General features: G+C 39.6%; 1 protein-coding gene across 4 annotated transcripts in view; it reads left to right on the forward strand.

The window, feature by feature from the left end:
* Positions 1-24,171, forward strand: part of CPNE3 (copine 3) — a 47,365-nt gene that overhangs the window by 1,567 nt on the left and 21,627 nt on the right. For 3 of the 4 annotated variants that reach the window (XM_025265000.3, XM_025265001.3, XM_025264999.3), the window contains exons 2-7: positions 10,677-10,816; positions 11,079-11,258; positions 12,782-12,856; positions 14,112-14,183; positions 18,726-18,809; positions 20,522-20,611. In XM_025265000.3, coding sequence (XP_025120785.1) covers positions 10,685-10,816; positions 11,079-11,258; positions 12,782-12,856; positions 14,112-14,183; positions 18,726-18,809; positions 20,522-20,611 — 633 coding nt within the window. In that variant the 5' untranslated portion in view covers positions 10,677-10,684. Of the gene's footprint in view, positions 1-8,693; positions 8,922-10,676; positions 10,817-11,078; positions 11,259-12,781; positions 12,857-14,111; positions 14,184-18,725; positions 18,810-20,521; positions 20,612-24,171 lie in introns of all 4 variants that reach the window. The other variant, XM_006073074.4, reaches the window with a different exon arrangement.

Below are 24,171 nucleotides of genomic sequence, written 5' to 3' on the forward strand. Positions count from 1 at the left end.
GTCTGGCACATAGTGGTGAACTATATATAGCAACATATATCCCACCGTTGTCATTAATTGTGGACGGCAGACTGCACCTCTGAGTGCTGCCAGCCAGAGCCAGACACGGCTTGTGCGGACCTAGAGCAGAGGCAGAGGGAGGCAGAAGAGGGTCAGAAGGGAAAACTGAGGACAGATGACATGGATGGTGGCGATTATAGGCGCGCCAGTGATCTGTGCAGCCCAGGGTCAGAAGGGAAAGCTGAGGACAGATGGCACGGATGGTGGCGATTATGGGCATGCCAGTGATCTGCGGCGCAGGGCCACTCCTCTGCTTTCATGAGAGTTTTTTAAAAGGCAGTTTGTTATAGCTGATGAACTGGAAAAACACATCCCACTCTGGGCTGAAAACATTCTGAGAGGTGTCTGGGAGGGGACTGTGCTGAGGCTCCCCTCCTGTGAGGGGGAGCGCGTTTCCACAGGGCCTGGCACAGCCTTTCAGGATTTCTTCTCCCAGATTGAGCGCCTGAAGAAAGGAGAAAGACAGGAGATTTCAGGTTGGGGAAAACAAAGCACCTCTTTGCCTTTTCACTTCAGTTCAGTTCAGTCACTCAGTTGTGTCCGACTCTTTGCAACCCCATGAATCGCAGCATGCCAGGCCTCCCTGTCCATCACCAACTCCCGGAGTTCACTCAGACTCATGTCCATTGAGTCAGTGATGCCATCCAGCCATCTCATCCTCTGTCGTCCTCTTCTCCTCCTGCCCCCAATCCCTCCCAGCATTAGAGTCTTTTCCAATGAGTGAACTCTTCGCATGAGGTGGCCAAAGTACTGGAGTTTCAGCTTCAACATCAGCCCTTCCAATGAACACCCAGGACTGATCTCCTTTACCATGGACTGGTTGGAGCTCCTTGCAGTCCAAGGGACTCTCAAGAGTCTTCTCCAACACCACAGTTCAAAAGCATCACTTCTTCAGCGCTCAGCTTTGCCTTTTAAGGATTGGTAAATGGCTGGACACTTCTAATTTTACCTGTAGCTGTGGACACTTTATAGACAATGATCTTCATTTTCACTCAAAGTTAAGGCAGCCTAAATGTTGCGAATTTGTATAGCCTCTTTACAGGGCTCTCACTGTTGCCCTGAGCATTTCCTCTGTAGCGTGGGTCCAGACACCCAGCTCATACCGCACCCTAGCTCCTGTCAGTTCTTGTGTGGCTTTGGACACAGTTTACTTGCCCTCTTTTGTTTCCAGTGATTCCTGTGATTTTTTTTTCTCCTACTATTATTATAATTTACTTTTCTGTTTCTTTTTTCAAAACTTTATTTAGCCAATGATTTACTATACTGGAAAATATGCCTGTCAGCAAAACCTAGAGAGTTAAAGTAGGATATGAAAGTTGATTCAATAACACTTGACCTTCAAGGATTTGTGATTGGCTACTCTTGTACATCAAAAGCATGATCTTTCAGGTAGCTCTCTCAACAAGGATTAATACTACTTCTATTGGTGCCGTTCAACAAGTTGAAGAGTCCAACTTTAGCCATTCCTTTAATTTACCCATTATTACCTTCACCCTATAGGCCAGCTTCCTTTCCACCAATATTTTCCCTTCCTGTTCTTTCTTACCTTTTAAGGATTGCTAATTAGTTAAAGTCCAGACAATTAAGTAGAATATTTGGTAGAAGATTTAGTAAAAGATTGGCTGAGAAGAAGGTTTAAATTAACATCTAAAAGTAAAGTATCATAGATTTAATTTGACTACATTATTTGAGTTTCTAATATGATGATCAAAGGCAGACATTATATATACATTTTATTTATTTAGTTGAAGTATAATTCATCTACAGTACTATGTTAATTTTAGGTGCACCAGTGATTCAATATTTTTATACATTACATTACAAAATGATCACCACTATATATATTTAGGTAAGATTATGCCTACAATTCAGCCAGTTATTCTGGTTTGAATCTATTTAGAAGTTGAAATGGGGAGAAAATGGGGTTCTTTTGGAGAGACTGTTTACTCTTTTAATATATAACAGCTCATGAGTGTGCAGTCATAATTTTTAAAAAGACCTTAAAATTAGCCTATGTGATAGTTGAATTTACCAATATAAATTAGATGGCTAGCATACTAACACAGTTTCCCCATGAAAATAGCAGGAAATTACTACATATTCATTTTAGCAAACAATTCTGAAATGGATGTATTTCAGTTTTGAAATGGATGGTACACTTGGATGTCACAAGTGGATGTATTATGTCTGGTTCCTGTGAAAATTGCCAAAGCAAGAGCATGGCTGCAAGATGTGTCGTCACCAGGCTACCTCGATATCCTGAGCATTTAGCTGACCATGTCCCTATACCCTAAGGTGATAGGTGGGACATGTTAAAATAGATATCTGAGACTGTATGGAGAAACTTGTTGTCCCTCCCTCCTCCCCCCTTTCTTGGTATTTGACTTATTTTATATTTAAAAAAAGCAGGCTTCCCTGGTGGCTCAGTGGTAAAAAAAATCCACCTGGCAATGCAGGAGATGTGGCTTTGATCCCTGAATTGGGAAGTTCCCCTGGTAAAGGAATGGCAACCCACTCCAGTATTCCTGCCTGAGAAATCCCCTGGACAGAGGAGCCTGGTGGGTACAGTCCATGAGGTCAACAAAGAGTCGGACATGACTTAGCAACTAAACAACAACAGCAATAAAAATACACAACTTAAATATATGTGACACTCTCTATTTAAGACAAAAACAACTGTTAGATTTAACATTTTCAGTTATTTCAACAGAAAGCAAGTATGTAAATGGCCTTATAAGAACAAAGTGTTTCTTTAGAGACTCTGCATTCCAGGTCTAAGGGAAGAACACCCCTTGAGTGAGCCATGTAGGAAGTAATCCAAGTCTCCAACTCTCCAGCATGTTATTTCACCAGCAGGATCTTTATCACACAGTATCATAACGCACTGCTTGTTAGATATAACCTAACATCCACACTCCAAGTTTAAGGTTTTATCTTCCCTAAAAACCTTTAACAAAAAAAAAACAGTGTACAATCTGCTTAGCAGTCAGGATTTTTTTAAAAAGAAGGGAAAATTTTAAGTTTTTTTTTAATGATGTTATCAAAATAATCTGATAAAAATATATAAATATTACACCCATCTGCAATACTTCTTGCTCCCCTTCTGTGCTTTATTTCTCTCTTTAGCACTTACCGGCACCTAGCATACTATCTATCTCCCTACAGTGTAATCTCATCAAAGTAGGGATATTTGCCTGCTTTGTTCACTGTTGTCGCCTAATCCCTTAGAATAGTGTCTGACACACAGGCATTCTGTATTTGTTAAATGAGTATGGAGTGAATGAACAGTACTATCAAACTGTTCATGATTGGGAAATATAAAGTGGTTGGCCAGAAAGTTAAAACCGATGAAATGTATGCACTCAGCATCCAGAAAACGAATACTCTTGAAATCAGGAAATGTATAACATCCCAGGTTCTTTCTCAGCATTACAAACTTTTAAATCTTGAGGACCAAGGAAGGTTTTACACTCTAGTTGTTGCAGCTCTAAAAGGAAAGAATTTTCATTATCACTGTTCACCATGAACGAGAGAGGAGCATGAAGTGTTAAAATGTGAAAACACCTGTCTTGCCCAGTTAAATAGTACATGTGCCCAGCTAAGAAGAGAAATAAGAGAGCCAGGTTTTAGAAAGCACGCTTTCAGAATTGGACATCATTGGGTAATACAGAGGGTGAGACCTTCTAATGGCTGGTCCAGCCTCTGGTAGATTGAAGAAGGTAGGCAGTTCTTAAAACGCTCAGAGGGAAGTGAGAACCCCAAGGAATGCCAGTAGGTTGCTGTGCCTTAAAATAACATCCAACCAGTGCTGAATATCTGGCCAGTAGCTTTACTGAGTCTCTGTTGCTTTTTAGTTGCTAAGTCATGTCTGACTCTTTTGCAACCCCTTGGACTGTAGCCCACCTGTTTCCTCTGTCCATGGATTCTCCAGGTAAGAATATTGGAATGGGTTGTCATTTCCTTCTCCAGGGGATCTTCCCTACCCAGGGATCAAACCCACATCTCCTGCATTGGAAGGCAGACTCTTTACAATGGAGTCACCAGGGAACCTTAAATTTTTGGTTGAGCATCCTGGAATTTTCTGCTAGTTGATGCAGCTCTGATTTTTATCAAAGGAGTTTTGGTAAAAGATGATTCACTTAGTAGGTAAGGTACATATAAGTGAAAGTGAAAGTCGCTCAGTTGTGTCTGACTCTTTGCGACCCCATGAACTATACAGTCCGTGGAATTCTTCAGGCCAGAATACTGGAGTGGGTAGCCTTTCTCTTCTCCAGGGGATCTTACCAACCCAGGGATCAAACCCAAGTCTCTGGCATTGCAGGCAAATTCTTTACCAGCTGAGCCACAAGGGAAGCCCAAGAATACTGGAGTGGGTAGCCTATCCCTTCCCTAGGGGATCTTCCTGACCCAGGAATCAAACCGGGGTCTCCTGCATTGCAGGCGGGTTCTTTACCAATTGAACTATCAGGAAGATCCACTGGAGATACGGAAAGGTATGTATACTCTGTAGCTAACTTTGCCAAGATGCATGTTTCATAAGGTGAGGCAATATGATATGATCATTACTTCTTTTATTAACACTTCACTCACTACTTATGGTGAACTGTTCATTTGATATGCTTGAAAGTATAATAACCAGTGACATTTCTAAAATGTATGTACAGCAACCAGGGGATTAGTAAAGCAGGACAACCTGAAGAACATGGTAACTAAACTGAATGATAGCTCAGGCTAGTGTATCTCAGAAATTTTCTAGAGAAATCAAGGAAGGGGCCTTAATTGATTCCTCACTTTGTGGTGGGTAGGATAGGGTAAAAGTGCACTAACAGTTTAAAGAAAGAGGGGTCAATGACAACTCTTTCATATTAACCTCTGCTGACCCCAGTTCTGCATGTCCAAGTATCAGCAATAGTGTTAGTTTAGGTTTTATTCAGGATGATTGAAGAATCTGGAAGTTCAATAAAAAAACAGTGGCCAAAAGCTGATTCCTTCATTCCTGCCATGATATGAACTGAGAGTTTAATAATGTGAGATTCTGTGGATGGTCGTAAAATTCACTTCCTTACTATGCTGCATGTACCTAATAGACTGAGCCCTCTGTTTTGTTTGTTGATGTGGATTATTTTTTCAAGTCATCTTGGGATAGAGAATTGAATAACAATTTTAAGTGAAGTCGCCTCCTTCAGTGGGAAAGTATCTGAATATATATATTTTTTCAGATATAGCTTTTTTAATAGTGGGAAACAGAGTTTAATAACCCGTATCTTTTTTATTTCTCTTCTTGGTTCTTAAAATTTTCTGTTCCCCTTAAAAAAAATTAAGAAAAAAAATATTTTTAAAGGAGTAGGAGCTCCTTTAGTTCAGTTCAGTCTCTCAATCGTGTCCGACTCTTTGTGACTCCATGTTCTGCAGCACGCCAGCCCTCCCTGTTCATCACCAACTTCCAGAGTTTACCCAAACCCCTGTCCATTGAGTCAGTGATGCCATCCAACCATCTCATCCTCTGTCGTCCCCTTCTCTTCCTGCCTTCAATCTTTTCCAAGCATCAGGGTCTTTTGCAATGACTCAGTTCTTCGAATCAGGTGGCCAAAGAATGGGAGTTTCAGCTTCAACATCAGTCCTTCTAACGAATATTCAGGACTGATTTCCTTTAGGATGGACTTGCTGGATCTCCTTGCACTCCAAGGGACTCTCAGGAGTCTTCCCCAACACCACAGTTCAAAAGCATCAATTCATCGGCGCTCAGCTTTCTTTACAGTCCAACTCTCACATCCATACATGACCACTGGAGAAACCATAGCCTTGACTAGACGGACCTTTGTTGGCAAAGTAATGTCTCTGCTTTTTAATATGCTGTCTAGGTTGGTCATAACTTTCCTTCCAAGGAGCAAGCTGGTACTCCTTTAGTACTAGTTCCTAAACAAGTGCTTTATTCACTGTCATTAAGTTGGGATCATAGAACATTAACGGGAAGGAGCCTTAGGAGTTAAAGTGATTGACTGACTCAGCTTTCCCGACTGAAAGAGCCCCGAGGCCCAGCAGCGCTTGCCCTCCTGTGGTGTGACTGACACCGAAGTGCTTCCCTTCTGTCCTGGTGAGCTCCTGTTGGTTCCTTTTGCACGCTGAAAAGAACACGTGCCCTTCTCTCTGTTTTTATGCTTCTGTACTTCATTCCCTATCTCCATGTGTAGTATCCCACGGCAAGGATTAAATAAAAAAGTGGGCATCCCTATCTTTTGAATACTGGGCAAACTCAGTGTACTTTTCTTTACTGTGAGGTGTTTGATCTCAGAGTCTCGGCTGTTAAGTGAAGTGTGTTCTGAGGATAGTTTTGCCGCCTGAAGCTGGTCCAGCAGTGCCCTCTGAGAACACTGAGATCCCATGACCCTGTGTAGATCTGCATGTCTGGGGACTGTACAGAGAAAATACTTTCTTAGCCTGAAGTAGTTTACAATCTCATGGGCTGTCTTGAAGAGAAACTGCTGTCATGTAAATATAAACCTTTCAGCTCTTCCAAGTCTTTGGCAAGTTACTGTTATTCTGTTTACATTTGTTTCAGAATATAGTAATAGTTATAGTATAAATATTAATCTGGTAATTTTGTACGATCCTAAAGTTGTGCCGGGCTGAATATTAATTTGACACACTAACTAAAAGGTCATAAGGAAATTAATAAGAGAATATTGCTGCTGTATTAAATAATGATTAATTAGAGGCTTCGGTGCCCTCAGGGCATTCTGGCAAGATGGGGGAATAATCTAAGTGCTTTCTTTGGCCTTGCTACTTATTAGCTTGTTTATCTAGGGTAATTAACCTTTTTGGATAAATTCATTTTTTAAAATGGATACTATGCATTGTTTTGAAAACATAATAATGTGCTAAAAATTATCAACATATTCAGAGGCAATCTAGTTATTTGCAGGCTTACTATTATAGTTACAGCTATGATTATTGACCTCTTACCATATAGCAGTGGTCCTTGTCCTGGCCAGTTCGCTAGGATTTTTTTTGGAGAGCACAGAATAAAATATATTATTTGGAAGCACTTTGAAAACTGCAAAAAGCAAACCCACAGATTATCTAGATGAATGGAGTTGTTAACTCTTTCCTTTCCTGCTGTCCTTCCCTTCTCTGCTCCCCTGGTCTCTCTCTACTTAAAGGGAGTAAGTGACAGTATGAATGCAAATGCTTTTATAGTGGAATATAGTTTTCATCCTCAGTTTTGAGGATTAAAAACCTCTGAGGTGTTCTGTTGCTCTGTCTGAGCAATGGTTTGGATATCTTTGTATACAGAGAGAGCCAGGGGTTTATGTTGTCTTCTGTTTGCATCCCTCCATCCTCTGCATTTACGGCACATGGAAGATCCTGTGTTGAATGACTGGGTGCCCAGTGTGCTTATCTTGAGCTCCAAGATCTTCCACTGTTGCAGCACCCCTCCCCCCAGCCCCGTGTCCTTAGCACAGTGATAGGTATATAGTTGGAGAAGGACATGGCAACACACTCCAGTGTTTTTGCCTGGAGAATCCCAGGGATGGGGGAGCCTGGTGGGCGCTGTCTGTGGGGTCACACAGAGTTGGACACAACTGAAGCGACTTAGCAGCAGCAGCAGCAGGTATATAGTAACCTCTTAGTATTTACATCTGTTGGTTTGACTTGGGGCTTCCAGGTAGGGTGGCAGCTCTTGGATTTTCTGCCATCTGACCCTTTTCCCACTTTGTTTGGAGGGGGATCCCCGTTGCTGTTTTGAGTCACGCAGTCCGAGAGCCCTTGTCCAGGCATGCATTGCTGATGCTGCTGGGCCGCCTTCCAGCCGCCCCAGGGTGGCTCCGGTTGGTTCCCTTTCAGAGGAGGTCGTGCAGGACATGCTATGGCTATCAGTTAGTGAGTCATGATGCTGGAACCAGGAGAAACTTTTGAGGACATTTTAGGACTGCCAGACTCCTCATTTTGTTGGAGAAGGGAATGGAAACCCACTCCAGGATTCTTGCTTGGAGAATGCCATGGACAGAGGAGCCTGGCGGGCTACATTCCGTGGGGTCACAAAGAGTCGGACCCAACTGAGCTACTTTCACTCACTCCTCATTTTGTAGCCAAAGACTGAAGTGTACTAAAGGCACTGGTGGATGGGCACCGACTTTTCCCTCCCGATTGCTTTAGGGCAAATAATGTTATTGTTACTGGTCCCCATGCAACTATTGCAGTTGCTCAGATAAATAAACTCTACCGAGAGGATTTAGGAAAATTAGCACTTACCTGTAGTCAAGGCTGACTCCTTTGGCAAATTCATTTTGTGTAAATTCCAGAGGTTATTGTGTTATCATTCCAAGATGTTCTTTATAAGCAAGGATGAAAAAGGTGCTTTATGTCTTACTATTTAATAATGAGCCACCAATGTGTAGACAATCAACGGAAATACTTGAGTACTTAATAAAATAATAATCGCTACACTTTGTAGTGTGTCTAATATACATGCAGTTTGCATGCTGCAAACCCACAACCGTGAGAAACAGCTGTTTGGGTAGGATGCAACAGCTGTAAACAGAGCTGTGAATTCCAGGCAGAGCTGAGTGGACTAGGGTATGCCCTGGGCAGCCAGTAATGGTTATTATTATTATTATTTTTTTTTTCATCAGAATTGATAAAATCGTGATGTGAGTTGAGGGAAGATGGCAATGGGAAGACTCTTAGGAGACTCTTACAGTAGGCAGAGGAGCGCTGCGGAATACCTGAAGTTGTGACTGTGGGTGAAGGAAGATGCTGTGCCTCCACCTTGGAGAGATTTGGGGTTATCGCAGGCGGACTCTGCTGCCGAGGGAAGATGGAAACGCGGGAGCAGACGAGACTGAAGGATTTTCAGCGAGGTCGTGGGAAAAACCATATGCCTTAAATTTCACACCTCAGGTCCTACTTAAGATATTAGGCCTTAATTTTCAATGCCTTTGACTGATCTGTGTTATATAGTGTTGATTCAGGAAAGTTCGGGTGACTCGGAGAATGACCGAGATGCTTTCTAGGAGTTATTTGCATTTAGAAACCAGATGACTCCCCAGTAAGCGATCTGTACCATCAGAGAAGCCGTTGTCTAATCCTGGGGACCCTTCCTATCTTCTCTGTCACATGGCTTCCTCTGCCCAACCGCTTGTTCCAGGAACGTCTCCTATTTTCCATACTAAAGGATACAAAATAGTTGCTTCATTTTCTTCCATCATGAAAGACTGCCTATTGCTCTTTAAAAAGCTGAACATTTTAATATAATTTTAATATAATTGAATAAAAACTATTCTGTGCTTCCCCAGTGGCTCAGCAGTAAAGAAACCACCTGTAACGCAGGCTGTAATGACCTAGGCTTCCCCGGTGGCTCAAACTGTAAAAAGTCTGCCTGCAATGTGGGATACCCGGGTTCGATCGCCGGGTGGGGAAGATCTTCCGGAGAAGGAAATGGCAAGCCACTCCTAGTATCCTTGCCTGGAGAATCCTATGGGTGGAGAAGCTTGGCGGGCTACAGTCCATAGTGCCGTGCAAAGAGTTGGGTTGCAAAGAGTTGGGTTGCAAAGAGTCAGACACATGACTGAGCGACGGACACACACTGTCATGCAAAAGACAGTGGAGACTCTGGTTTGATCCCTGGGTTGAGAAGATCCCCTGGAGGAGGAGGGACAACCCTCTCCAGTATCCTTGCCTGAAAAATCCCATGGACAGGGGAGCCTGGTGGGCTACAGTCCATAGTGCCAGTGAAGAGCTGGACACTACTGAAGCAGCTGAGCATGCTCTGTAGATGGTAGTTTGTCAATCTTGTCTGCACATGGAAATTATCCAAGGAGCAACGCCCAGGCTGCACCCTAAACCAGTTAGAGCACATCTCTTTGTGCGGGCCACCAGCCTGAGGGGCTTTGTAAGCACCCCGGGTGATTCCAAGAGCAGCCAGGCTTGAGGACCACTGCTTGAAAACATGCAGGGAGGGGCGCAGGGGTATGTGAGGGTCTTTTATTCCCCAGGTCTGGGTCTTAGCCAAAATTCCTTGAAAACAGCAAGTATCTCACTCAGTATTTTGTCAAATAAACAAAGATAAAATTAAGGTTGAGGTTTAATCTGTCTCGTTTTGAAGCAGAAGGCTATGTTTGCCTTTACGTGAAAGGTCATGATTATACTTGGACTTTTTCTGAAGGGTAAAACGTACAGGGAAATGATAAGAAGATAAATATATCTTATTTGCCATCTTGAAAGCTGCATTTTATTGTCACACTGTAAAATGAGTTTTATCCCAGCAAGATAACCTGGCGGAAGCAGTATGATTGGCACGGGGTAATGAGGCATCTTAGTCCCCTGGAGACACATACAACAGTCTTATTCCAGCAAGTCCACTCTGTTATCCTGTTCTGACTGTGTGTCTTAAGAATTTAGGTGTTTCATTAGGAACGCGTGTGCCTTTTTCTTTGTTCTTTTTTTGGCTGCTTCACATAGCTTTCAGGGTCTGAGTTCCCTGACCAGGATCAAACCCGGGCTGGAAGTGAACACAGAGTCGTAGCCGCTGAACCTTGAGGGAAATCCCAAGGAAAGCGTGTGCTTGTTAAAGGCACCGCTTCACTGGCTTACTCATTTCTTTCTTTTTCTCACAGCTCAAGAGATGGCTGCCCAGTGCGTCACAAAGGTGGAGCTGAATATTTCCTGTGACAATCTTCTGGATAAAGACATAGGATCAAAGTCAGACCCTCTATGTGTGCTATTTTTGAATACGAGTGGTCAACAGTGGTATGAGGTAATATTAAATACTTGCAGCTGAAAAGCCGCCTGAATTGCTTTTTTGACAATATGAAAAGTTTATTTAAAAAATAAAGCCATCTCATCTGTTAGTGCAGTTTTTCAGGCAAATTAGTCCTTGATTGTGAAATATTTCATATACATATAGACGCTTCTTTTAGCTATCATGCCAATATTTAGTCACATGTAGTATATAAAGATAATAAACAAATGCACCTTTCATCTAAAGAAACTTTTTTGTTTTGGTGTGGTGAATATAGGTTGAGCGCACAGAAAGGATTAAGAATTGCTTGAACCCCAAATTCTCTAAGACATTTATTATTGATTACTACTTTGAAGTGGTTCAGAAATTGAAATTTGGGATTTATGACATCGACAACAAAACTGTCGAGCTGAGCGATGATGACTTCTTGGGAGAATGTGAATGTACCCTTGGACAAGTGAGTATGAATGGTACAAGTGTTTTCTACAGTTGAACCAAAGCATCAGGTGTTTTTTGATAAATTCTCTTTAGTTTAATTGTTGGGCTTTCCAGGTGGCACCAGTGGTAAAGAATCTGCCTGCCAATGCAGAGACTTGGGTTTGATCCCTGGCTTGGGAAGATCCCCTGGAGTAGGAAGTGGCAAGCCACTCTGGTATTCTTGCCTGGAAAATCCCATGGACAGAGGAGCTTGGAGGGATACAGTCCATGGGGCCACAAAGCGTTGGACACGACTGAGCAACTGAGCTTATGTTTGCCTTAAACATTATGGAATTTATCTTACTTTTTATGAGGGTAGGGACCATGGGTTTTTTGCAGAGTGTATATTAGTTCTTATGAGTTAAAGATGTTCCATTTGCCATTTGAATGAATAGTCCCGTTACTCTAGCCGCTTGTCTGCAGTACAGTGTTATTCTTACGTTTAGGTCATAAATGCTGTCAAGGTGACGGCAACTTCTCTGACGTTCTAACTTGCATGACCGATGCCTCTTGACCCCTTGATAGCCCAGCACAGTCCCTGTTCCTGGCTTGCTCCTCCTTTTGCCTTGGGTATGAACCCAACGCCCCCTCGAAAGCCTTCTCTGACACCCTAGAGTCATTTGGGTCAGCCTGCTGTGCTCACTTGATGGTCTTCTCTACTCCTTCTACCTTAATGTTCACCATATTTTATTGTAGTTGCTTAATTTTCTGTCTTTCTAGGATATCACAGGTTGGGTCGGAGCACAGGTGTGTCTGTGGGCTCACCATTGTGCTCCCAGCTTAGTTTGACTTCAAAGGAGAGCCAGTGACCATGTTTATGGGACTTTCAGAGGGAGGGGTTATTTTTTTTCAGTGGGTGACATCTAAGATTTGTCTTTTATGAGTTTATCTTTTAGTCTTGAATTTTTTGGAGATCATTGTATTTCCTGTGTCTCAAGGACAACATGGAGCTGGTCAGATTTCTAAAACTTTGATAGTTGTATCAAAAAGAAAATTAAAGAAGTATTTATTTTTTGGAAAAAAATTACTATATTTAAAATTATAGCAAATTTGAGAAACATACCTGTGTGAGAGTATGTGTGCTTACTGTATTATTTTAATCAAAATGATATCTTATGAGGATCATACATTGAAGTTATATGTCAGTTGAAAAATTGACAGGTAAGCCCTGTTTCCTATAGGGGTTTCGTTTCAGTTTAGGGATTTGTATATGTGATGAGAATCTGGCCCTCTTTTTTCTTTGCAAGGAAGAATTTGAAGTGGTTGATAAAGAAACTAGTGGTGTGGGGAGATTTTATCTGCCAGGATTGGCTCCTTGGGAGTCTTTTCCATTTGGGTGCAGGTGCATTTTGTAATCTCCAAATCTTCAAGGAATGAACTTAATGTTTCCGTTTCTAATAACTTTCTATACTTTATTCTCAACTGTCTTTTGAAAACTGTTTAGTTTAAACGTTTACATGTTGAAGTGAAATAGCCCTTTGTATCACTTTCCGATTTTAACAGATTGTTTCCAGTAAGAAGCTAACGCGACCACTGGTGCTTAAAAATGGCAGACCTGCAGGAAAAGGGAGCATTACGGTAAAATAAGACCCTTTAAAATACAAGTCTTTTGCCTCCTGAGACTTAGCACAAGAGGACAAGCTGAGACTGTGTATATCAGACAGACAGATTCTACAGCAGGCGTTGTCAATTGATCCTGAATGTTGCCCTCCACCCACCCTTGACTTGCCTTAGAGTGATCGCAGATGGAAACTGTGCTGTGCCTAAAAGAAAGTCACACGCATCGTGCTAATGCTTGCCTCTTCCTGATGGAAGCATCGATTCCCAGATTAGGAGGAAATTACGTAATAATGTGAATGGATCAATTTGGCTCTCAACAAATCAAACATAGGCCCCTCGGCATGACAGAAACTTTCCGTAGTGGTTTTGATTCGCGAATGATCTTGTAGTATGACATGGCCATTGAACTGCTCAGCTCTTAACCATGTTTGTGTGTGTGTGTGTGTGTGTGCGCGCGCATGCGTGTGCACTTTGCTATCTGTCCTCTTGCCTAAATTTTTCCTTGCTGATTGCTGGACCTGGGAAAGTGAATATACGTATTATCTTATTTTAGATTTCAAATTATATAGTGCCATGCTTTTAAATGTTCTAAATGTTCTAGAGTTGCTGTCCGGGTAGTCACAGCTGTCTGAAGAGACAGCTGTCTTACTTTAGCTCTGCCTGGGAATGACTCCCAGAGAGAGTTGTGTTTGAGGATTATTGCAACTATCAAACACATTTCTCTGAGTAGTTTGCTCTAGTTTAGGTGCCATAAGAATGTCCAGTCTGTTGGGGGTGTTGACTTCTATGTGGGGAACAGAGATCATTACAAGTAGTTAGCTTTATGGCTTTTGGGACCATCACAGCCTGGAATTTGTTTTTGAGTAGAGTAAGTCTTTCAGTTACCTTGGATGAAAAATACGGAGCTGATATTTGAATGTGTAATGTTCTCTAGGTATAACTTACCCATGCTTCTCCATCTCTGGAGAGCTCTCGCTAGTGCTGTGCATGGCTTTGATTTTTTCCATCGGAAGAAGAAAGATCCAGTTTTGGCAACAACATTAAAAAGAAAGTTGCATATGTAAATTAGGCGTATTTTGAAAATATATTTATTTCACATGCATAAAGGAAATAATGACAAATCTTTCTTAATGGTACCATTTTGTTACTTATTTTAGACTACCCTATGTTAGTGTAGACTTTGTATACTATTAGATAACAGACTAAATCAGTACTTCATGACTGTATCAGAATCCCCAAAACACTTTCTTTTACTTACCTTGTCTACTCATAGATTTCAGCTGAAGAAATAAAGGATAACAGAATTGTCTTGTTTGAAATGGAAGCAAGAAAACTGGATAATAAGGTAGGTGGGTGATGCAGATTTCAACAAGGATATCATCTTTTTTTCCCCTCACATTGGTCACTTTTTGAGAAAATAATAATGCAATTAATATTATGAACTCTGTCATCTAAAGCATCACTTAGAGTGTTATTTCCAATTTCTATTTTCTGGATGTGTGTTTAAGCAGAAGATATTTCTCTTTACCTTTTTCCTCTGGATGTAACCGAAGAGTTTGTATAGCTTAAAAGAAGAGTTAATACAAGCATTAACGTTATTGTAAGAGATATTTTAGAGTGTATTTGAATTACTTAAGGAAAAAAGCAAAAATTCCATGCTTTATTGATTAGATTTTCCTCTTTGGGGCTTCTTAGGTGGTGCTAGTGGTAAAGAATCTGCCTGCCAATGCAGGAGACATAAGAGTCGTGGGTTTGATCCCTGGGTCTGGGAGATCCCCTGGAGGAGGGCTTGGCAATCCACTCCAGTATTCTTGCCTGGAGAATCCCATGGACAGAGGAGCCTGGCGGGCTTCAGTCCATAGCGTCTTAAAGTGTTGGACATGGCTGAAGCACAGATATTGAATCAGAATTCAGCAAAGCCTTTTCTTTTTTGGAGAAGAGAAAGGCTACCCACTCCAGTATTCTGGCCTGGAGAATTCCATGGACTGTATAGTCCACGGGGTCACAAAGAGTTGGACACGACTGAGCAACTTTCACTTTCACTTTCCTTTCTGCATTCAAAATTTAGGATGAGTACTAATAAGAACACTTAAGTGTAGTGTATACCCTGGATTGGAATAATTCTTTGAATGAATTTTGTATTTAATTCTATAATGCAATCAATATTCTTCATCATTTTCATCTACCTTACAATGCAGTTTGCAAATATCTTAGACCAGAGGTCAGTTATTTTTTAAAAAATATTTTGGAAAAATTTAAACATACACAAAAATAGAATAGTATTTCTAAAAAATTCCGTGTTCCCACCACCTATCTTTAAAAATGTTAAAACTCATGACCAATTTTATCTCATCCCTACCCCTATCTACTTTCTCTCCTCCAAGACAGCATATCACTGCATCCGTAAATGTAGATGTATCTCTAAGGACTTTTTAAAGAATACAGTTGGTTAATGTGTCTCTTACATTTTTTAATCTTTACGTTCTCCCCTTCTCTTTACTTCTTCCCTTTCTCTCTATTGCTCTCTTGTTCTCTCTCTCTCCCTCCGTCCTATCCATCCATCCATGGATTTATTCAATAAACTGACTCCTTTGTCCTATAGAAGTTTTCACACACAGTATATGCTAATTAAATCCCTGTGATGTCATGTAATATGTTTGTCTCTCCATATTTTGTTTCCTGATATCTATCAGCTGAAACTGAATCTAGAGGTATGATCTCGTGGCATTTTGAATTGGTATGAATTTCATAGGTGGTGACATTAATTCCATCAAGAAGCTCACATTGTCAAGTTTGTTTTTGGGGGTCTTAGTGACCACTGATGGTAACTACCTAGATATACTGTCTTATTAAGAGCCTTGCTGCTGCTGCTGCTGCTGCTAAGTCGCTTCAGTCGTGTCCGACTCTGTGCGATCCCATAGATGGCAGCCCACCAGGCTCCCCCGTCCCTGGGATTCTCCAGGCAAGAACACTGGAGTGGGTTACCATTTCCTTTTCCAATGCATGAAAGTGAAAAGTGAAAGTGAAAGTGAAGTCATGCCCGACCCTCAGCGACCCCATGGACTGCAGCCTACCAGGCTCCTCCGTCCATGGGATTTTCTAGGCAAGAGTACTGGAGTGGGGTGCCATTGCCTTCTCCAATTAAGAGCCTTAAAATAGTGTTATTCTCATGCTGTCATTGCTGCTTCTTTTATTAGCGAGAATACTTCTCTAAAGAGAAGTATCTTTCTTCACATTAGGTATTTATTTATTCCAAGATAGTTTGTCCAGAAAAGGCAAGCTGAGGTGTTTGATTTTTTTTTTAATATTTACTATTTTTTAGAAGAATAAATATCTCTAAATGTGACTTTTACAGAAGAACTTAAAATTTTTTTTTTTTTTTAGTATTTCTAGAAACTCTATTAATACTTATTGATGCTTAAAGTATCCTAAGTTTGACCTATGGGAGGGAACCTATTTAAGTTTGTTCCTGAGCCATTTGGCACGGTCTCAGAAGTCTTTGGCTAGCTTCTAGCTCTGTGGCATGACAGATGTTCCATGCTTATTTTATCTAATTTCTGCCCCAGATTGGCAGGTTAAAGGGAGCTTTTCTATGGTGAGTCCATGATGTGGTACTAGGGGTGCTTAATGTTTATTGATTGCTGTTGCTCATTCTTTCTAGGACTTTTCAGTAGATAGCTATTGGAAAGTCTTTTCTTTTTTAAGGAAAACTAAATCGTAAACTTGTATAACAAATTCCAATTCAAATGTAAAATTACAAGGCTGTTATTTCTTTAATTCTGTAGTTGCACCTATTTTTACTTATTTCAAATGTTGACTCATAAGGAAACTAACATAACTGCTTATGTTTTGCCCTATATAATATCTAACAGTTTAAGAATACAAATATACATGTTATAGCAAAAATATTTTTACTGAAAATAGTTTGAGCTTTCTTTTTGCCTTTAGGGTTATATATTCCACTTGAATTATACGAATTTAATTCTTGGGTTTTAAAGGAATAATTATTCTCCAAGTGGTTATGCTGTAACATTAACACATAATCAAATTTTGCTTTTGATATTTAGAGATTGCTTTAAAATTTTTGGGGTTTAATTTTGCTTTATAATCATGTACAAGATGGTTCCAAACCCAATAGAAAACAAGGTATATTCAAGAAATTTAGCTTCTTTCCCTGTCCACGCTGCAGTTTTTTCTCTTGCTGTATTTTATTCATTTGTAAAATTTATATTTAATGGCTTAATCCTTCATTTTCCAAAAAACGAAGGGTTTTTTTTGTGTGTATGTACACCTGTGTCTCTCTGTGTGTATATAAACATACAAATAGATAGATATGGATGTATATGTCATATAGGGAGATATGAGTGTGCACGCCTGTGTATATGTATATATTTACATTTCCACACCCCAGCCCAGCCCCAGTCTTTGATTAAGTGTAGCATGATATATTAATATTACACATGCATTTCTCTGCCTTGTTCTTTTGACTTAACTTATCCTGGAGATCAGAGTCGGGGTCTTTTACTTCTTGTTTTAGTTCTACTGTTGACAGTTTCATGAACGGTCAAGCAGGGTCTGTTTTTTGACCTTCATTATAGTAGTAATGATATTCTACCTTTCTCAAAAGATTATCTCTAAGATAAAAGAGACAGAGGACGTTCATGTGCTTTTGGGAAAGTTAGCTTCTCTAGGTATAATATTGTTCCTAGTTTTATAAAATGAAGCATAGAGAGGCTTATTACATTGCTTAAATTCTTCTTAGAGAGCAGGTTAAATTTTAAAAGTTCTGTGTAGTCTTTGTGTTTTTATTTTTGACTATGAGGGATGTGTTCCTTTCTTAACATTAAACTATGCTGAGGAGGGAAATAATATTATCTTAGTTCTTAATTTAATATTGAAGTAAATTCAAGACTGAAATAAATCTTCAGTTTAGGAATGTATCTGCTTACATTCCTGTGGGCTTAACCAATGTCTTTTCACTTTCACAAATATTAAATAGTAATGCTAAGGAGGATAGAAATTTCAAAATGAAGATAAATGAAAATGAGAAAGTAAAGTCATCCACAATCTTACTATCTTTTACCTTTGTGCATCTTTCCAGAATTTTATCTCCCTGTGGAAGAGTATCTGTGTGTGTGTGTGTGTGTGTGTGTGTGTAAAATGGCCATAAGGGGACATTTGAACCCTCACTGTGCTTGCGTGTTGTACAGGAGAGCTGTGCCGTGGTGAATTACAGAGGAAATAGGGTGTGCCTTGTGCTCTCCAAGCACTTCTGTTGTGCACTTCACGTGTCTCCTTGTCTGTGCTCCCTTGCGTTTGTGTAAAGAAACGTGTGGGATTACCGAACGGGTATTGGACATAGAAGGGTAAGATATGAAATCAAGGCTCAGATCCAACAATTCATTAGATGTGTGATTTTGGCAAAGTCTTTAACTCCTCTGAATCCAGTTTGTCCTGTCTCTCGTGGAGCTAGTACGACTACTGTATGGGATCATTTGTAAAAGACTACTTAGTGCTGTGTGAATGAGTAAATGCTACTAATAATGAAAATAAGCTAAAAGCGTCCTGTGTTGGTAATGGGTTCTGTTGATCACTGTATTTTAAAGCCATCATGTGTTTTGAGATGTAAGGGTGTAAGGATAATGAGCATTTATCAGGAATGCCTTAAAAGTTCTCCTCGTAGACTTCAGCAGGTTTATGTTTGTGAGGAATGTATTGGGATTTGTATTTACTGCTGTATTATACTGTATATATATATATATATATATATATATATATATATGTACTATAGAATTAAACTTCAGGTACTACAGACATGTAACATATACAAAGTGGTTTTACATGTTTTAGGAGGAGAATAATTGCTTTGCTTTTTATTTTAATATAGGATCTATTTGGGAAGTCAGATCCTTACCTAGAATTCCACAAGCAGACATCTGATGGAAATTGGCTAATGGTTCATCGAACAGAGGTGAATACCTGAATTTGAAAAGTAGGGTTGAAGTTTCCTTTGGAATTGTGGTAATCTGAATTTTAAAAATGTATGTATTTATAAAAATATTCATCTGAATTCAGACGCATATAACTGGCAGAGACACAAGGTCAGCGTGCTCGTTTCTTTTTTTTTAATGAGAAGGTGCTGCTATGCTTAGTTGTTTTTAAATTCTTTTCTTTTGGCTCAGCTGGGTCTTTGCTGCTGCCCACGGGCTTTCTGCGGTTGCAGTGAGTGGGCTCTGCTCTCTAGGGTGGTGCCCGGGCTTCTCATACTGCTGGCTTCTCCAGTGGGCCGAGGGCTCCAGGCGTGCGGTTCAGTGGTCGCGGCACTCACGGGCTTAGTTGCCCCAAGGCCTGTGGGATGCTCCAGGGACTGAACCTGTGTCTCCCGCGTTGGTGGGTGGATTCTTCACCTCTGGGCCCCCAGGGACGTCCCTCTGCCTTACTTTTAAAATCCTGTAAAGGACACTGAAACGTATGCAAGTGTGTCCTTCACCAGATTTATCCAACGGTCACACCTGCACACGGGTGTGTGCTCTCTCTTATTCACGCCCACGTCCATGCCCTTCTGCAAAACTATCCTCATGTAGGCAGCAGACATCGTGGCTCTTCACCTTTAACTGCTACAGGTATTTCTCAAGAACAAAGGCGTTTCTCTACACCTGCATAACTGAGAGAGTTAGCATTGATTTAGTAACATTATTTACTATACCATTCATCTTCAGATCCTCCCTATTTCCCCAAACACGTTTTTTATGTGTTTTGTTTTGTGTAATACAGGATCCATTCCAGGTTCACATTTTGCATTTGGCTATTATGTTCCCAGGACTCCCCAGGTGACTCAGTGGTAAAGAACCCTCCTGCCAATGCAGGAGACGTGGGTTCCATCTCTGGGTTGGGAAGATCCCCTGGAGAAGGAAATGGCAACCCACTCCTGTATTCTTGCCTGGGAAATCCCATGGACAGAGGAGATGGACTGGCTATGGTCCATGGGGTCACAAAGAGTCAGACACGACTTAGTGACTAAACAACAACAAATTAGTCTTTAAGCACTATCTTATTTTATGTGAAATTATGTTGTCAGTTGACCTTGTACTTACCCTATCCCGTCTGGAATGAACTATTTCTCTTAGGAAGCCTGATTTTTCCTTTAAGAGGGTAGGATTTGCACAGCAGGGTATGAGTGCTCATTACTGTTGAGCACTTTTAGACCTTTTCAGTGGACATAAATGAGAAATATGTTTGTGTATATATGTTTATATATATTAAACATTAAAAAAACCTAAAATCATAAATTTACACCATTTTTCTCATTCAAATCGAACATAGCAAGATCCTTTCCCAACTTTTCTTATTCCATATTTGAATCTTGTGTCCTGCAGTGAAAACTCTGGTTTCCAACAAAACCAATAATCTTCTGTAATTTGTAAGTGCATCTTGTAATGGCTGGATATATTTCCCAGTTTTTTTTCTTTCTCAGAATGTATCTTGACTAGACAGTCCCTCACATTTTTCATATAACAGGTGTATAATATTGTCCTGGCTAGATTTTCACTGATGAAGTTGGGTGGGTGAAGAGGTGAAGGATGAATGGTGTGCCTGGTGGGAACCTGGGAAAGGCAAGAGCAGAACATTGATGATGAATGGAATGTTTTTCTAACTGACCTTTATTATTATTTTTTAAAATAGGTTGTTAAAAACAACTTGAATCCTGTTTGGAGGCCTTTTAAGATCTCTCTTAACTCTCTGTGCTATGGAGATATGGATAAAACTATTAAGGTAATTTGAAATTATATATATATTATGTACACACATACACACTCACTGCTTTTATAAATTAATTCATTGGCTAGTACTTAAAGAAAGTAAATGATGTAGGTTTGAATTTTATGTATATTTAGGAATGCTAAAATAGAAATGTTTCTGATAAGCAGTCAGTCTAAAGGAGCAGAGACATTTTGAGTGATCTGTTGACCTGTTGAATGCTTAATCAAACATTGTGGTTTTTATTTTATTCTTCACTTTTAAAAATAAAATATTAAAGTCTTCCCTACTTTTTAATACGATTCTTCTGCTCTGTGAATAGAAACGGTTAACTGCACTCTTTGCCTTTGGTGTGTCCCTTGCAATAAAAATAGGTATTACTTTAACTGAGAACCCAGAGCTTCCTTCTGCCTTCAGCGCAGAGCACAATCGTGGCGACACTCCCCATCACTGATTCTCAGTTCAGTTCAGTCGCTCAGTCGTGTCTGACTCTTCGTGACCCCATGGATTGCAGCATGCCAGGCCTCCCTGTCCATCACCAACTCCCAGAGCTCAGAGGAAGGTATAATTTATTACAACATTTGGATGGCTTTAGTTTTAGAGTTTTTAAAGGAAAGCAAAGTAGAAGCAGGGAACTGCAGCAGATAGCTAAGAATTTTTTTAAATGTTTTTACTTCTAGCCAATATAGATATATTATTTTAAAGACACTTTTATATTAGTCACCTTTTTACATAAGATTCCCGATAGGAGCCTTTTCATGTATTGCAGAGGTCAGCAAACTGGGGTGAGTTTTTTGTTTATTTGTTTTATTTTTTTTTTTCTTTTGATAATTAGTATGGTGAAAGCAGGAAAGGTCATGAAGGGACCTGGAGTCAAACCACAGTCCAAGTCTTGACTTAGACCTTTAACCAGCTAAGGGATCTTGAGCAGGTTATCTAACTTCCTTACTTAACTTCCTTACTTATATAATGGAGAACATAATGTCTACATGGCAAAATAAAATCAGGATTAAATTAATGTACGTGAAAAGTTTCATAAACTGTTAAACACAGTAGAGATGCTATTATTATTGAAAACCATTTCATTTCTTAGATCCATAAATTTTTTCCTCATTTTTCAGAGAACTTGAAAGATCAATATGATTTGTGTGATATTTCAAACAGCATTGAAAATTTTGGTACAAAATAAATAGAAAAGTAGCTTTGTACATTACTTTGGTCAACTATAAAAAATGCACAGCCTGAGAGTTTTGAGTTAAGTTTTATTTGGGACAATCTGAGGGCTGCAGAGACAGCACCTCGGAGAGCTCTGAGAAACTGTTCCAGAGAGGCAGGGGAAAAGTCAGTGTTTATGTGATTTTGGTAAAGGGGGGAATACATGCAATCAAGCACAGGTTTTCCCTAAAGGTTTCTACGAGTCTTGTGAAGCTTCTGCTAGTCATGAGAAACCGTCGTGACCGTGAAGGATTTTAGTGCTTTTCTAGATATGCGGAGATGCAAGAATTGGCTTCATAAAATCAGCTCCTGCGAGTATTTAACTGTCTGAAGACCTGTCCTGCCAGTTTTTCCTGAGCACAGAGTGCCTCCCTTCTGCTCTCCACCCTAAACTCCTCCAGGGGCCATTAAAGGTCTGCAGCTGCTGCGTCACTTGATTTAATCCCTGTAGAGGTGATGGCAAGCCCTCACGGAGAGGACCAATCTGTGGTTGACACTCTTTACTGTTATATTAAATCTAGACCTTTTGCTTTTCACATTAAAAGTAATAAGTTAAGGCTTCATTAGATCTAAGAAGTAAGAAAGGCTAGGGAAAAAATGCCTAAACTCTGATTGTAATAACATGTTAACAACAAAACAATATTTCTTAAACTTCTTTTTTTTGTGCACAGCCTCATGCTCACAGGGCTATTTTATTATAGTAAGTAAACTGATTTTTTGAGCTTTCTCTGATGAACGTCTTCATTCTTAAAAAGATTCTCCACTTGTTTTCACTATACGCCAGTTGGTTTGCCACCCCATCTCTGTCTTTCTTTAGTTCTGTATTTCTTTGCAGTCATCAGAAAGTCATCTATCACTGATTCTCTTGGTGTTTGGAAATTGCTTAGAGGTGTAGTAAAGAGTTATAGAACAGAGAATAGAGTCGGAATCATTGGTAATTTCTTTGTTGCAGTGTGAACGTCCCAGTGTTACCATTCTAGCATGGGTTATTATTTTCATAAGAGTGTGTGAATGAAGAATAACCATGCATGTTTAAACTGAGAATGCATTAGTGAATGTAGTATTGTGTGATGTGTGCATTCTTTTGCATATATACATATGCACATATGTATATATGTGTACATTTCAGGTTCACAGACTACTGAAGCTGTTGTTGAAAACAGCTAATAGTACTGGTTTTTGAATTCTTGAGAAGAGAAATTAAATGACATAAATCGTTACACCCTTTGCCTCAAACTGTACCTGAACACATGTCAGCATAATAAATGTCACATTTTCCTTTAACATCTAACATTTGTCTTTGATGGGGCAACAGTGAACTTTTCTTACGTGTTTATTATAGTGAGTTATCAGGAATTACATTTTAAAAATGTTTTTGCATTCCCAGAAGTTTTGGACAGTCTAAACATGAACTGTTTTAGCTCTTCCATAAGTTTTGTTTAAATAAAATCTTGGTCTTATCAAAGCCTGATCTTCTTGTCTTAGGTATAAATTGGAGTTTCCTGAATGCAAATCTAAAATCCAATGTTCTGTTTTCTGTATTAAAAAAAAAAAAAACCTCTTAAAAATGAAATTATTAAAATATTATTTTAACTTTAATTTTAATTCCTCTAGAAAAATTATTGATATCATTAATTTTCTGTCAGATAAAGGGCTTTTGGTTTAAAAATTGAGTATGAAAAAAAATAAAAATGAGTATCAGATGTATAGATCAAGAGTTAGTGACTGAAGTACTGGAAACAAATAAAAGCATTTACTGTTACTCAGAATTGCAATTCTAGACCTAGTTTGTATTCATTTATTGATCATTTGATTTTTAGTCTTGAAAAATAATGAAAATATATGGAATGAAAGACTTCCTGTTTTGATAAGCACTCAATTCACTTTTCATAGAACTGAGGAAGAAAAATCACCTTGCTTGGTGCCTATATATAAATCTTGAGTGTTTTAGCTTGATGATTAATATAACTTTGTAAAGGATTATAGCATAGGGTAAATGCAAATTGCTTTTCAATTATAGACTTTTATCTTAAATCACAGGCTCTAGAAGTATTCAAAAGTTTCCTTGGCACAGATTTGCTTTGTCGGTTACCACACAAGATAGGTCATCTTCCAAGACTATTAAATTCTTCTGTCTACCTGACATCCTCAGCAGATGCTGTGTGCGGTACACGTAATGAATGTTTGCAGGAAGAAATGTTTGTAATTATAAAGCAGTATAAAAACTTAAGTTATTTATGATCACAGTGAGCACTTCTGCTTGCTAAGAGTTCACACCGTGTTAATTTTCTCACTGCAATGAATATTCAGATATTCTTGTGAATATTTACTCTTTGACAGCATCTGCCAACATGGAAATC

The sequence above is a fragment of the Bubalus bubalis genome, chromosome 15, assembly GCF_019923935.1.
Source record: "Bubalus bubalis isolate 160015118507 breed Murrah chromosome 15, NDDB_SH_1, whole genome shotgun sequence".
Lineage (NCBI taxonomy): Eukaryota > Metazoa > Chordata > Mammalia > Artiodactyla > Bovidae > Bubalus > Bubalus bubalis.